The 11419-nt window shown below is 53.0% G+C and overlaps 1 protein-coding gene across 1 annotated transcript in view; it reads left to right on the top strand.

The window, feature by feature from the left end:
- Positions 1-7679: 7679 nt before the first annotated feature.
- The window catches only part of CDH22 (cadherin 22), a 77814-nt gene continuing 74074 nt past the window's right edge, over positions 7680-11419 (top strand). Inside the window, exon 1 of the mRNA XM_064276153.1 lies at positions 7680-7934. Coding sequence (XP_064132223.1) covers positions 7680-7934 — 255 coding nt within the window. The remainder of the gene's footprint in view (positions 7935-11419) is intronic.

Genomic DNA, 11419 nt, shown 5'->3' with positions numbered 1-11419 from the left:
ATTTGTTAAATGTTAAATTATTGGAAATAATAACAATAGCTATAATAATTGTCATTACCATTACATTAAAAAAAGCTTCCATTGGCTCTGACTCACGGTGACCCCCACGTGTGTCAGAGTACAACTGCGTGCCATAGGATTTTCAGTGGCTGATTTTTCAGAAGTAGACCTCCAGGCCTTTCTTCTGCCGCACCTCTGGGTGGGTTTGAACCTCCAGCCTTTCAGTTAACAGCTGAACACATTAACCTTTTGCACCGCCCAGGGACTCTTGTCATTGCATTTGTTGCCAAGCACTGTGGATCACTTTACATGCACCATCTCATTGATTCCTCACATTGGCCCTATGAGGTAAGCATTATTATCCCCATTTTTCAGATGAGAAAACTGAGGCCTAAGAAATGGAGCAAAATACCAAGGTCACAGATACAGTAAAATAGCAGAGCTGGGACTCAAACCCTGGTCTGACTTTGGAACCTGTAGGGCCCCTGAATGTTAAATTCTGCTCCTGAGATAGGGGCTAGGAGGGACAACAGAAACCTTGGGAAGGAAGAGAGGGAAGAGGAGCCCCAGTCTGATCCATGAAATATCTCCTGCTTTGTCCTGCCTGGTGGTCCCTGAGCCCATCCTCTCTGCTTGGCCTGCACAGAGTGAGGCCAGGAAGCAAAGCTGGGATGAGTAGGACAAGAAGCCCTTTCCCTGTCCCCGGAGAGACAGCCAGATGACAAAGAAGAGCCTGGAGCCACCAAGCTGGCAGTCACACAGCCTTGGCAGCATTGATACCAGGACATTGAGAAATCAAGAAAGGATATGTGCTTGCCCAGCCCACGTTCCGGAAGGACAGAGTGTGGACAGTGATAGTGGTGCCCAGAACATAATTGGGCCAGAGCAAGTCAGCAGGGCGGGAAGCTCCTCAGTGGGAGGGACATGTTGCCCAAGAGGCCCCTGGAATTTTTCTGGGGAGGGCTGTCCTGAGTCCCTCCCAGCTCTGTACTTGGCTGTGCCAGGGGTGTGTGTGGGGGTGGGAGAATGGAAGAAGGAATAGAACAACCTCTGTCATCCATAAGCTTGCTGTCACAGATGACACCAAATCCCACAGGGAGACTCAGCTAGACAGGTCTAAGGGAGTTCAGAGGAGAGAGCATAACAGAGTCTAGAGGAAGTCAGGGCTGGAACTGTATCTTCGAGGCCCAGTAGGTTGCTGTGGCCTCTTGGACTGGCTCTCCCTCATTATCCCAAGATAGCTGCTGTTGTTCCAGCCATCACCTCCTCACACAGCTACCTCCAGATGCAGAAGCAGTTTCTCCTCAAGTGTCTTTACTTTCTCTCCTCCCAGGCCCTCCTGAACCCATTCTACTTAAACTTTCACACCTGCCACTCCACCAAAACAGCTTTTGTCAAGATCCATGACCTCCACGTTACCAAATACCATGGTCAATCCCAAGTCCTCATCCAACTTGACCATCACTAGGATGACCATCAGTAGTCGATGCCTGCCCAGTAGGTCATCAGCAGGATGACTGTCCTAGTCATCTGGTGCTGCTCTAACAGAAATACCACAAGTGGATGGCTTTAACAAAGAGAAATTTATCCTCTCACAGTCTAGTAAGTTACAAGCCCAAATTCAGGGTGTCAGCTCCAGGGGAAGGCTTTCTCTCTTTGTGGGCTCTGAAGGAAGGTCCTTGTCCTCAATCTTCCCCTGGCTGAGGAGCTTCTCAGGCACAGGGACCCCAGGTCCAAAGGACACGCTCTGCTCCCGGTGCTGCTTTCTTGGTGGTATGAGGTTCCCACTCTCTGCTTGCTTCCCTTTCCTTTTATCTCTTGCGAGATAAAAGGTGGTGCAGGCCCCACCCCAGGGAAAGTCCCTTTTGGATCAGGGAAGTGACCTGAGTAATTCCTTAACCGTGGGCCGAGATTATGGTTTATGACACATAGGAAAATCACAAAATGGAGGACAACTGCATATGGCCTAACCAAGTTGACTCATATTTTGGGGGGACACAATTCAATCCAATACAATGACCATATCATCCAAACTAGGAGTAAAAGGGAGGCCGCTTCTCCATCTCAGTCCTTGGTGATTTCGTCCAGTCTCAGCTTTAAATACCATCCAAAGGCTGGTGATACCTAAATTTATACCTGCAGCCAGGGCCTCCCCGCCGAACTCCTAACTACAGGCACTGTTGCCTACACAACATCTCCACCATCTCCAAACCTGAGCTCCCAGTCTTCTCCCCAACCCTGCTCTTCCCACAGTCATCTTGGTCTCAGTGAAAGAAACTCCATCATTCCTGCAGCCTAGGCTGAAAGCATGCTTATTCTTGGTTCCTTTCTTTCTCTTACACCTGAATTCTGACCCATTAACAAACCCTGCAGCTCAGCCTCACTTCTGAGCACATCCACTGCTCTCACTTGGCCCAAGCCGCCATGATTTCTTGCCTGGGTTATTGAAATAGCCTCCCCACCCACGCTCCCCAGCCCCAGCCTCCATCTATTTCGAACACAACAGCCAGAGCCATCTTCTTAGAACATAAATCAGATCGTGTCATTCCTCTGCTCAAAGCCCTCCTAGAATCCCATCTCACTCATTGTAAAAACCCAAAGGTCTGACCCCACCTCCACACCTCTCTGACCTCCTGGGGTGCCACCCCACCACCACCACCACCACCACTCACTGCACTGGGCTCCTGGCTGTTCCTCCTTCACACCAGATGTACACTCACCTCAGGACCTTTGCACTTGCTGTTCCCTCAGCCTGAAACACACAAGTCTCTCATCTGTATGGCTCCCTCCCTCACTTCCTTCAGATCTCCGTTCAAATGTCGTCTTAACCGTAAGACCTTCTCTGACCACCCTGTATAAATGATCACTGATGAAAGATAGACAGCAGATCACCCCCTGCGCCAGCACTTTCTATGCCCCTTACCCTGTTTTTTTTTTCCCTCAGCACTTACCATCATCTGACCTGCTTCAGTGAAACCTGTGAGAGCTGGAACTCACATGAACTGCCTTGTTTTTCCGGGTATCACAAGTTTTCCACCTTTGATAGGGTGCAGTCTTACCACTTTCCTATCGCTTAGTGAAAATATTTGAGTTTTCCTTCTCTGACAGGTTTCTGCGTTACACAGATTCTGGCTTTCACTTGCTGTATTTATTTGTTTGTTTACTATCTGTGTCCCCCGTCTGACTTTGTAAGGGCAAGAGTTTTGCCTGTTTCTTGTCACTGTGTCTAGAACAGCACAGAGCAAGCACTCACAAACACTTGTGGAACGAAGGAACGTGCACCAGGTACGCATGTACACACCGACATGTGTGAATGCAGACCCATGAACGCACACACACACCTAGGAACCATGTGCACGTACATGGTCCCACGGGCACACGGATTACAGGAGGTGAGACTGAAGCGTGGATGGGGCAAAGCCAACATTTATTAAACCAGGCCCGGACTCAGTTTTTAATCCCATTTGGGATTAAACGACTCTGTGTAGTCGGTTGAGACCTGCCACCTGGATAAGGCCACCAGTGTGACCAAAGTCTCAGGACAAGTCCTAGCAGAAGGAACACAGTCTTGGGGCTCCACAGCTGCCTCCCTGGAAGGACTCTGAATGCCAGGACAGGGTCCTGAAGTCGGACAGACGCCTGATCAGAAAGGCAGCTGGAGCAGGAGGAGGGAGGGAGGAGACCGAAGTGTCTGCTGCAGCATGTGGCAGGGCCCTGAGGAGTTGGCAGGCGGCCAGGGAACCTGGCCAACAGGCCTGAGGGAGGACCTGTCGGGCTGCGGTATGAAGGCCAGGTGGGGGAGGGAGAGATGGAGACTGTGAGGACTGGAGCTCCACCCTCAAACGATGGTGCAGGTTGTGCCCTGCACAAGGGCACCAGGCCAGGGGGCAGGTGGGGGCTGAGATGCAGGTACCCTTGGTGAGCCAGGCTCCCCCTGGCCCTGCAATGCATCCACCCAGAAGATTGCCTTTTCCCATCCTTTCAAAGTTGCCCTAAGCCAAGGGGAATCCAAGTCCTGAGTTCAAGTCTCTGCTCCATCATCAAGTATGCTCTGCAAACTTGGGCGGCAGTCTCGGGCTCTACTTTCCCCATCTCTAAAATGGAGATTTGACCCCAGCGCAGCCTTTCCACCGAGACCTTCTTCCCCTTCCTAACAGCCCATTCCATGTGCCTAAATCCTTCTGGTACTTCAAGTTCCTGGGCCCCTTCACATGATGATTCCCTACTCCGCAATCCACTGCACTGGGCCCCAAAATTGAAGACCCACATCATGGAATTCCCTGAAGGCTCTGTACTGTGGTTTTACTGTGTAAAATTCCTCCGAGGTCTTCTCTGAACACTCAGAATCAAACTGAAGCTGCCTTCCCCTCTCCAGTCCTGTCTGATCTGGCCCCTACCTCCCTCTCCTGCCCCGCCTCCAACCGGCCTCTTGCTGTGCACCAACCACAGTGACCTCCTTGCTGTTCCTCAGCTTGTCCCAGCCTCTGGGCCTTTGCACATACTGTTCCCTGTGCCTGAAACCGTTTTGTTTTGGGCTCCTTCTCATCCTTCTGGACTCAGCCAAATGTCACCTCCTCAGAGAGACCCTCTCTGATTCCCTCTCTGTACTAATACACCCACCCCATCCATCCCATCATTCTCTTTCCCCTTATCCTGTTTTTTCTCTTTAACATGTACCATTGCCTGAGATTATAGCGTAGATTCATTCCTTCATTATATGTCCCGCACCAAGACGTCAGCTCCATGAAGACCTGAACTTTGTCGTGTTTATTACTGTGTCCCCAGTGCCCAGCTCAGGGGCTGGTGTTAGGGACAGGCTGGTAAATATTTGTGGAATGAGCTAATGAGGACACCGAGGACACGCATCTCTCTCCTGATATGTAGCTGAATAACTGATCACATCTTGCTGCCCTACACAAATGATTTAAAAAGTATGTTGAGTAAATAAATGAATGAATGAAATGCATTTGTGCGGTCCTGTAGTTGACACTTGTAGCAGACACTAATGTTTGATGAGTGAATAAATGATTGAAATCTAGCATTCTCTCCCCCCGCCCCCCCCCCCCGCCTTGTAAAAGGTGTTATGAAGAAAGAAAGAAAAGACCGGAGGAGGAAGGGAAGGAGGGAGACCAACAGCTGGGTTCCTGCACATGTTGGGGGCTCTCCCTTGGCCCAGCCCTCCTCCACCCCCACACCCCTCCCCAGGGTAACCCCAGGCTCCCTCCGGGTCCTCCCTTTCCTACCCTCCCTCTGAGTCCCTGCGGGGCTATGATGGCCCTGGAACTGCCTGAGGAGTCAGGGGAACAGTTCCCACAGCGGGAAAGTCATAAGCTCCAGGAAATGAAGGCCTCGGAGCGGTGCCTCCTCCTCACCCATAATTCCAGGCTCATTATGACTAGCCCAGGCTGTAATGTGGGGAATCAAAGCCGGATCCCCAGAGGCGGCAGCACAGCTCATGGCTTATGGGGGCCCCCAGAGTGGGGGAGGGTCTACAAACATCCCTTGGTTCCGCCTTGATTCCCAAGCCCCACAGAGTGTGGGGGAAGAAGAGGTGGTGGGGATGCTCAGAGTAGGGCCACAGCACCCCGCCACCACAACTTTCCAGGGCGGGGCCTCGAAGGGAGAGGGAAGGGCTTGTTCAGGACCCTTCCTCTCCCTCTTTCCTATGGGCTGCTGTTGTGTCCCCATTTTCACTGCCTTGGAGATGTTAACACTCTCACCATCGCCCCTGCCTCCCGACAGATTACTCTCCACCCTGAAGCCCCTTCCATAAAGACATTCTGAGGCCACCACTGGGACAGAGTCAGGCCTCTGCAAAATAGGGATAAAACACCACCTTTGAGGGTTGTGGCTCACATGAGACAAAGGCATGAGAATTGCCCTCGGTGGTTCTGGGCTGAAGGAGATGGTCAGCATGTCTTCTTTCCCACTTCTTTTGCCCTTAGGAGGACTTGCCTGGGGCCAGGTCAGTCCCCCCACCCCACCCCACAGCCAGCCACACACCCTTTGGGCCCAGCCTAATTCCCCAAATAGCCAGACCACTACCCAGCCTCCATGCACACCCCTCTGCCTGCAACACCCACCCCTTCCTCCCATCTCTGCCTGCTGAGGTGTCCCCTCCTCCAAGCAGTAGCCCCTGATTCCTTGCCACCCACCTCCCCCTTCCAAACATGTGCCCATTCCCTTCCCTGGGCCCTCCACGTCTCAGGTTGTCCCCCCTTTTATAGTCCTGATCACTCTCCACCAGGTTATTATTAGGGGACTCGTCTCCCACCCACCAAACTGTGGGCCTATTTCTCTTTGCTGCCAGCATCCAGCCCAAGCCTGGCCCCGTGTTGAAACTCAGTGGGATTGAGTTGTTGAACTGCACTGAATTGGGCGTGGGGTGGGGAGTGGGGATTGAGCCCCTCACCTCCACTCACTCTGCTCTGTGCCTGAAACGCCCCCATTAAAGCAGCACCACTGTCCCCTGTAAACACCCACATTAAGCCATTATTCATCATTACGGCCTGAGTAGGAGTTAGTCCCTCAGATCCTTTTTCTGCTGAAAGCAGGATCTGATGGAGGGAGGGAAAGAGAGATGGATTGATCTGGGGATGGCAGCCGAAGTCCAGGGTGGGGGAGGAGAACGTCTCTCAGACCTGGGGAAAGAAAGGTTTTCTGGCGGAATGTGGAGACACCAAAGGCAAGCTCAGAGAGGTTGTGACCCTGCCCAAAGCCACACAGGGTGCCACTGGGCAAGGCCCTCTGGACTCAAGTGCTCCATCTTGAAGTGGAGTGTGGAGGGAATCTCGTGAGACCAGAGGGCTTTCCTCTCTGAGCTGCTAGGGAGGGGAGAAGATGGGCTGGGTGCTGGACTCCAGAGCTCTCTGTGCACCCAGACCTGGGCCCTGGGGGTTCCTGAAGACCCTTCTAGAAGGGCCTGCTAGATCTCTGGGGTGGGGGATTCCTGGGGGCTAGGCTGGAGAAATGATAGTCAGGGGCTGGGGAGGCTGCTTCAGGGTCTCTGCTCCTGTGGACATGGACCTCTGAGAAGGACCTGGGTGAGGGGGCTGTGGAAAGGGGCAGGAGAGGCTAGGAGAGGGTGGGAGAGAAGGAATGAGTGATGAGGGTTGAAGAACCTAGGGCTGAGGTGCGGGACCACGTATCAGCCACTATCGTGTGCCCCACCCTGCCCAGTGCCAGGCACGCAGTAGGTGCCTAATTAGTACCTAAAGGAGGAAAGATCAGCTCCAGCTGCCCTCCATCCCACACATAACTGGTGTCTTCTTGTCTCTTTTGCAGGCTCCCGGACAGGACGGCCCCGGGTCCTCGAAGGGTCTGCAGGCCCCAGCTAGCACCCTCTCTGCCCAGGGCCCATGGCGCACAGCCCAGTCGGGAGCTGCGCCCGCGCCGTCTGCTGAGCCGGCCGCGGCGCCACCAAGGGGGTGCGGACGGCGACCCCAGGGGCCGTCCATGCCCCGGGCGCGGCCGCGCCCCCTTCCGCTGCAGCCGGGCGCCCCCGCGGCCGGGCGCCGGTCAGAGCCGCGGGCCTGTCCGGGAGCCCCTTCGGGGGCGGCGTCCCGGCGGCCGCGCTGAGGCCACCATGTGACGCTGCGCCGCTCCGTTGTGCGACCCAGTGGCGGCGCCCTTCTGCCCCCAGTACATGCTCCCGGGACCCGGCCCCGCGCAGGCCAAGCATGAGGCCGCGGCCCGACGGTCGGGGGCTGCGGGCGGGAGTCGCGCTGTCGCCCGCGCTGCTGCTGCTGTTGCTGCTGCCGCCGCCGCCGCCGCTGCTGGGGCGCCTGTGGGCGGCGGGCACTCCCGCGCCGTCGTCGCCCAGGGCTCGGGAGGACCGCGCGACGGGCGCCGGCCGGGTGAAGCGCGGCTGGGTGTGGAACCAGTTCTTCGTGGTGGAGGAGTACACGGGCACGGAGCCTCTGTACGTGGGCAAGGTAAAGTGGGGGCCCCACACCCTGTGTCCAGCCCCAGAACCCTGGGAGCACCCACTGGTAGATGGAAGGGACTTCCGTCCCCCTGCCTCCCTAAATCCTGGCCCCCGGGCCGCCTTCTAGCCTGTCTCCTTGTTGTCTGGCCAGGCGCAGACAACAGTGTCACTCATCCATGCCCTTTTCTCGGCCCTCTTGCATCTTAGGGAAGACAGTGCTAGTAGGTGAACCCAGACCATCTTAGAGGTAGATGCATGTGGAGCCTAAAAACAAGCTGGCAAATCTGAGCATGTCACACGCACCCCTCACTCTGCTTAAGATTCATTAGTAGCTTCCCACGCACTTGGTCAAGCCCAATCCCATCCCGTTGCCTGCAAAGAGCTGGCTCCCCCTCCAGCCTCATTTCCCACCTCCAGCTCTCTGAGTTTCTGCCACACTGCCGGCTCCCCTCGTGCCCTTCTGACCATTTCTCCTATACCCACACACTCTCCTGACGCCTCGCCTTTGCCTAGGCTGTTTCTTCTCCCTGAACTATGCCTTATTACCTTACACTCACATGACATATCTCTGCTCAGTTGCTACTTCCTCAGAGAAGCACCTCCGGGCTAGGACAGGTCCCTGTTAGAAGCCCTCTGAGCTCCCCGTATCTTCCTTTATAACACTTAATTATGCGTGTTTGTTTCATTTCACGATTAATGTATGTCATTCTTATTAGACCATGCCTGTTTTGCTCGCCATTAAATTCCCAGTGTCTAGCGCAGACACAGAGCCCTGGCGGCACATGGTTAAGCTGTCAGCTTCAGACTGAAATGTCGGTGGATCAAACTCACCAGCTGCCCCACAGGAGAAAAGACCTGATGATCTGCTCCCGTAAAGATTACAAGCCTAGGAAACCCTATGGAGGCAGTTCTACTCTGTCCTATGGGTCGCTATGAGTTAAAATTGACTTGATAGCATACAAGCACAGACATTGCTCACCAGCTGCTTGTTGAATGAATGAATGAAAGCTACTTTTCAGACCCTCTGAGTACATGCTGGTTAATCTGGCTGAACATCTGTGCCCTGGAAGTATGAGGAGCTGAGAAGAACTTTTATTCATCCATTCAATACCTGAGCCCCTCATGTGGCTCAGGGTTGATACTGGGGAGGTAGAAGTGAATAAGATCCAGTCTTTGCCATGTGGGGGCTCCCCAGAGTCGGGGAGACACCCTGGTGCATTCAAAGTCTTGCAAGTCAGCACCTGGGCCTGAACTGGTAGGTACTCAATAAATGGTATTTCTTGGCTGACTTCACAGAGGAGAAAACAGCTGAGCAGGGTTTTGATGTGTGAGTAGGAGTTCATCAGGCTGATGGGGAAGAGCACATAGCTTATGCAAATTCTTGGAGGCCTGAAGGAGCCTGGCTCGCAAGCAGTTGGGGTGTTGAAGTAAAGGGTGCCTGTAGACATGAAAGCAGGGCAGCGCCCAAGGACAGTTCCCTGGCTTCTGCCAAAGCCAGTCAGCTTTCTAGAAAGTTTTGGTTGGCAGAGAAAGTGCGGAGGCCTGGGAATTGGGAGGCTGAGCAGGACACTCAGTTCTGAGGCTCAAGGATCAGGACCTTTGGCAGAGAAAGGGGGAAAGTCTAGATTTAAACTTTTAGGTTTGCCTTGTAGGAAACCCAGATTTTCTCTGGTCTAAAAAACTAAAAAGAAAAAAAAAAACAAACCCATTGCTATCAAGTCGATTCCGACTCTAGAAACCCTGGTGGCATAGCAGTTAAAAGCTACATCTGCTAACCAAAAGGTCAGTTCAAATCCACTGGCACTCCTTGGAAACTCTATGGGACCATTCTACTCTGTCCTACAGGGTCACTATGAGAGTTCTCTGGTCTAGAGAAAGTAATTTCCAGTTCTTGGCTACTTTCCCCTGCATACACGTGGCTGAAGTTGATCCCCACAACTGAGCAAAGCGAGGATTGACAGATGGAGCTCAGAGAGGTTGAGGGCCTTGCTCAAGGTTGCCCAGCAACCTAGGGGCAGAACCAAGGACTCCTGACTCCCAGCCAGGGTACTGAGATGGCAGAGCTGATAAGAATGGGGAAGGAGAAACTGGTGCCATCCATGTGCTGGGCAGTAGTCAATGGTGATATAGCTAAAAAAGCAAGTTTTGGAGCCCAGCTCACCTATCTTCAAAGCTTGGTGCTGCCAACTTATTAACCATGTGACCTTGAACAAGTCACTTCACCTCTCTGAGCCTCAGTCTCCTCATCTGTGAAAATGGGGCTTTGAGGCCACTTCCTAGTGTTGCTGAAAAAATTAAAGGAGAAAATTGAGCATGTAAAGTGTTCAGCTTGGGGCCTGAATGTTGTTTGGTTTGAAGCGTTTTTTTTTTTTTTTTAATCATTTCCATATAAAGCACTTAAACGTTAAACTTTTGTTGGGTGCGGTTGAGTCCATCCTGACTCATAGCGACCCCATGTGACAGAGTAGAACTGCCCGGTAGGGTTTTCTTGGCTATAATCTTTACAGAAGTCGATCACCACGTCTTTCTCCCAAGGAGCTGCTGGGTGGGTTCGAACTGCTAACCTTCTGGTTAGCAGCCAAGCGCCTAACCATTGCACCACTAGGGCTCCTTAACCTTTAAACTGCAAGGTAGAAATTATTGTTCCCTTTTGTAGATGGGAAAACTGAGGTTCAGAAAGGGCAGGGTCATAGGTTGGGCAGGATTTGAACCTGTATGAGCTGGAGTTTTTAGCCACCCAATGAGAAAAGACCAGTCCCAGCCTGATTCTCCAAACCTCTCTGAGACCTCCAGGCTTAGGAGAAGGAATTTGGTCCAGGAAAACTCCAGAGAGACAGAGGAGGGCCTAAATGCCAGCTGTGGTCGTCTTGGGCACCTCAGCCCTGCAATTCGCCCAGCAGCCTCCCCCGCCACCCACATGCTGAAGAGATGAGAAAAAACCAGCCAGTGAATCCGCACTTTTCATCTGCATTCACCTAGCTATTGTCATCTCGACAGCATAAGTCTAACCCCACCCCCACCTCCGTGGACCAGCCAGTCCGAGATGAGAGGTCCCTAAAAATCATGCGAGGCCACACGGCAACACAGTGACAGAACCTACCCAATAAACCCAGCCTTCTGACGCTGGCTCTGTGGTCAATTCCATTTAACAGACCTATATTAATTTTTTTTTTATAAGCCTAATAGAGTCCCTGGGGGGTGCAAACAGTTAAGGACTAGACTACTAGCTGAAAAGTTGATGGTTTGAACCCATCGGGAGGTGCCTCAGAAGAAAGGCCTGGCGATCTGCTTCAGAAAGGCCACAGCCTTGAAAACCCAATGGAGCAAAGTTCTACTCTGCAACACATGGGGTCACCATGAGTTGAAATTGACTCAACAACAACTGGTTTGGCTTTTTTAAATGAGCCCATCGTTGTGCCAGGCCCAGGGGTCTATCCTTTCCTCACAGCAACCCCTCTCCACATCTCCACTGCCATCAGGACTGTGCCCTCC

The sequence above is a fragment of the Loxodonta africana genome, chromosome 24, assembly GCF_030014295.1.
Source record: "Loxodonta africana isolate mLoxAfr1 chromosome 24, mLoxAfr1.hap2, whole genome shotgun sequence".
NCBI lineage: Eukaryota > Metazoa > Chordata > Mammalia > Proboscidea > Elephantidae > Loxodonta > Loxodonta africana.
Note: the sequence above shows the minus strand (reverse complement) of the source record. Positions and strands in the feature narration are given on the sequence as shown.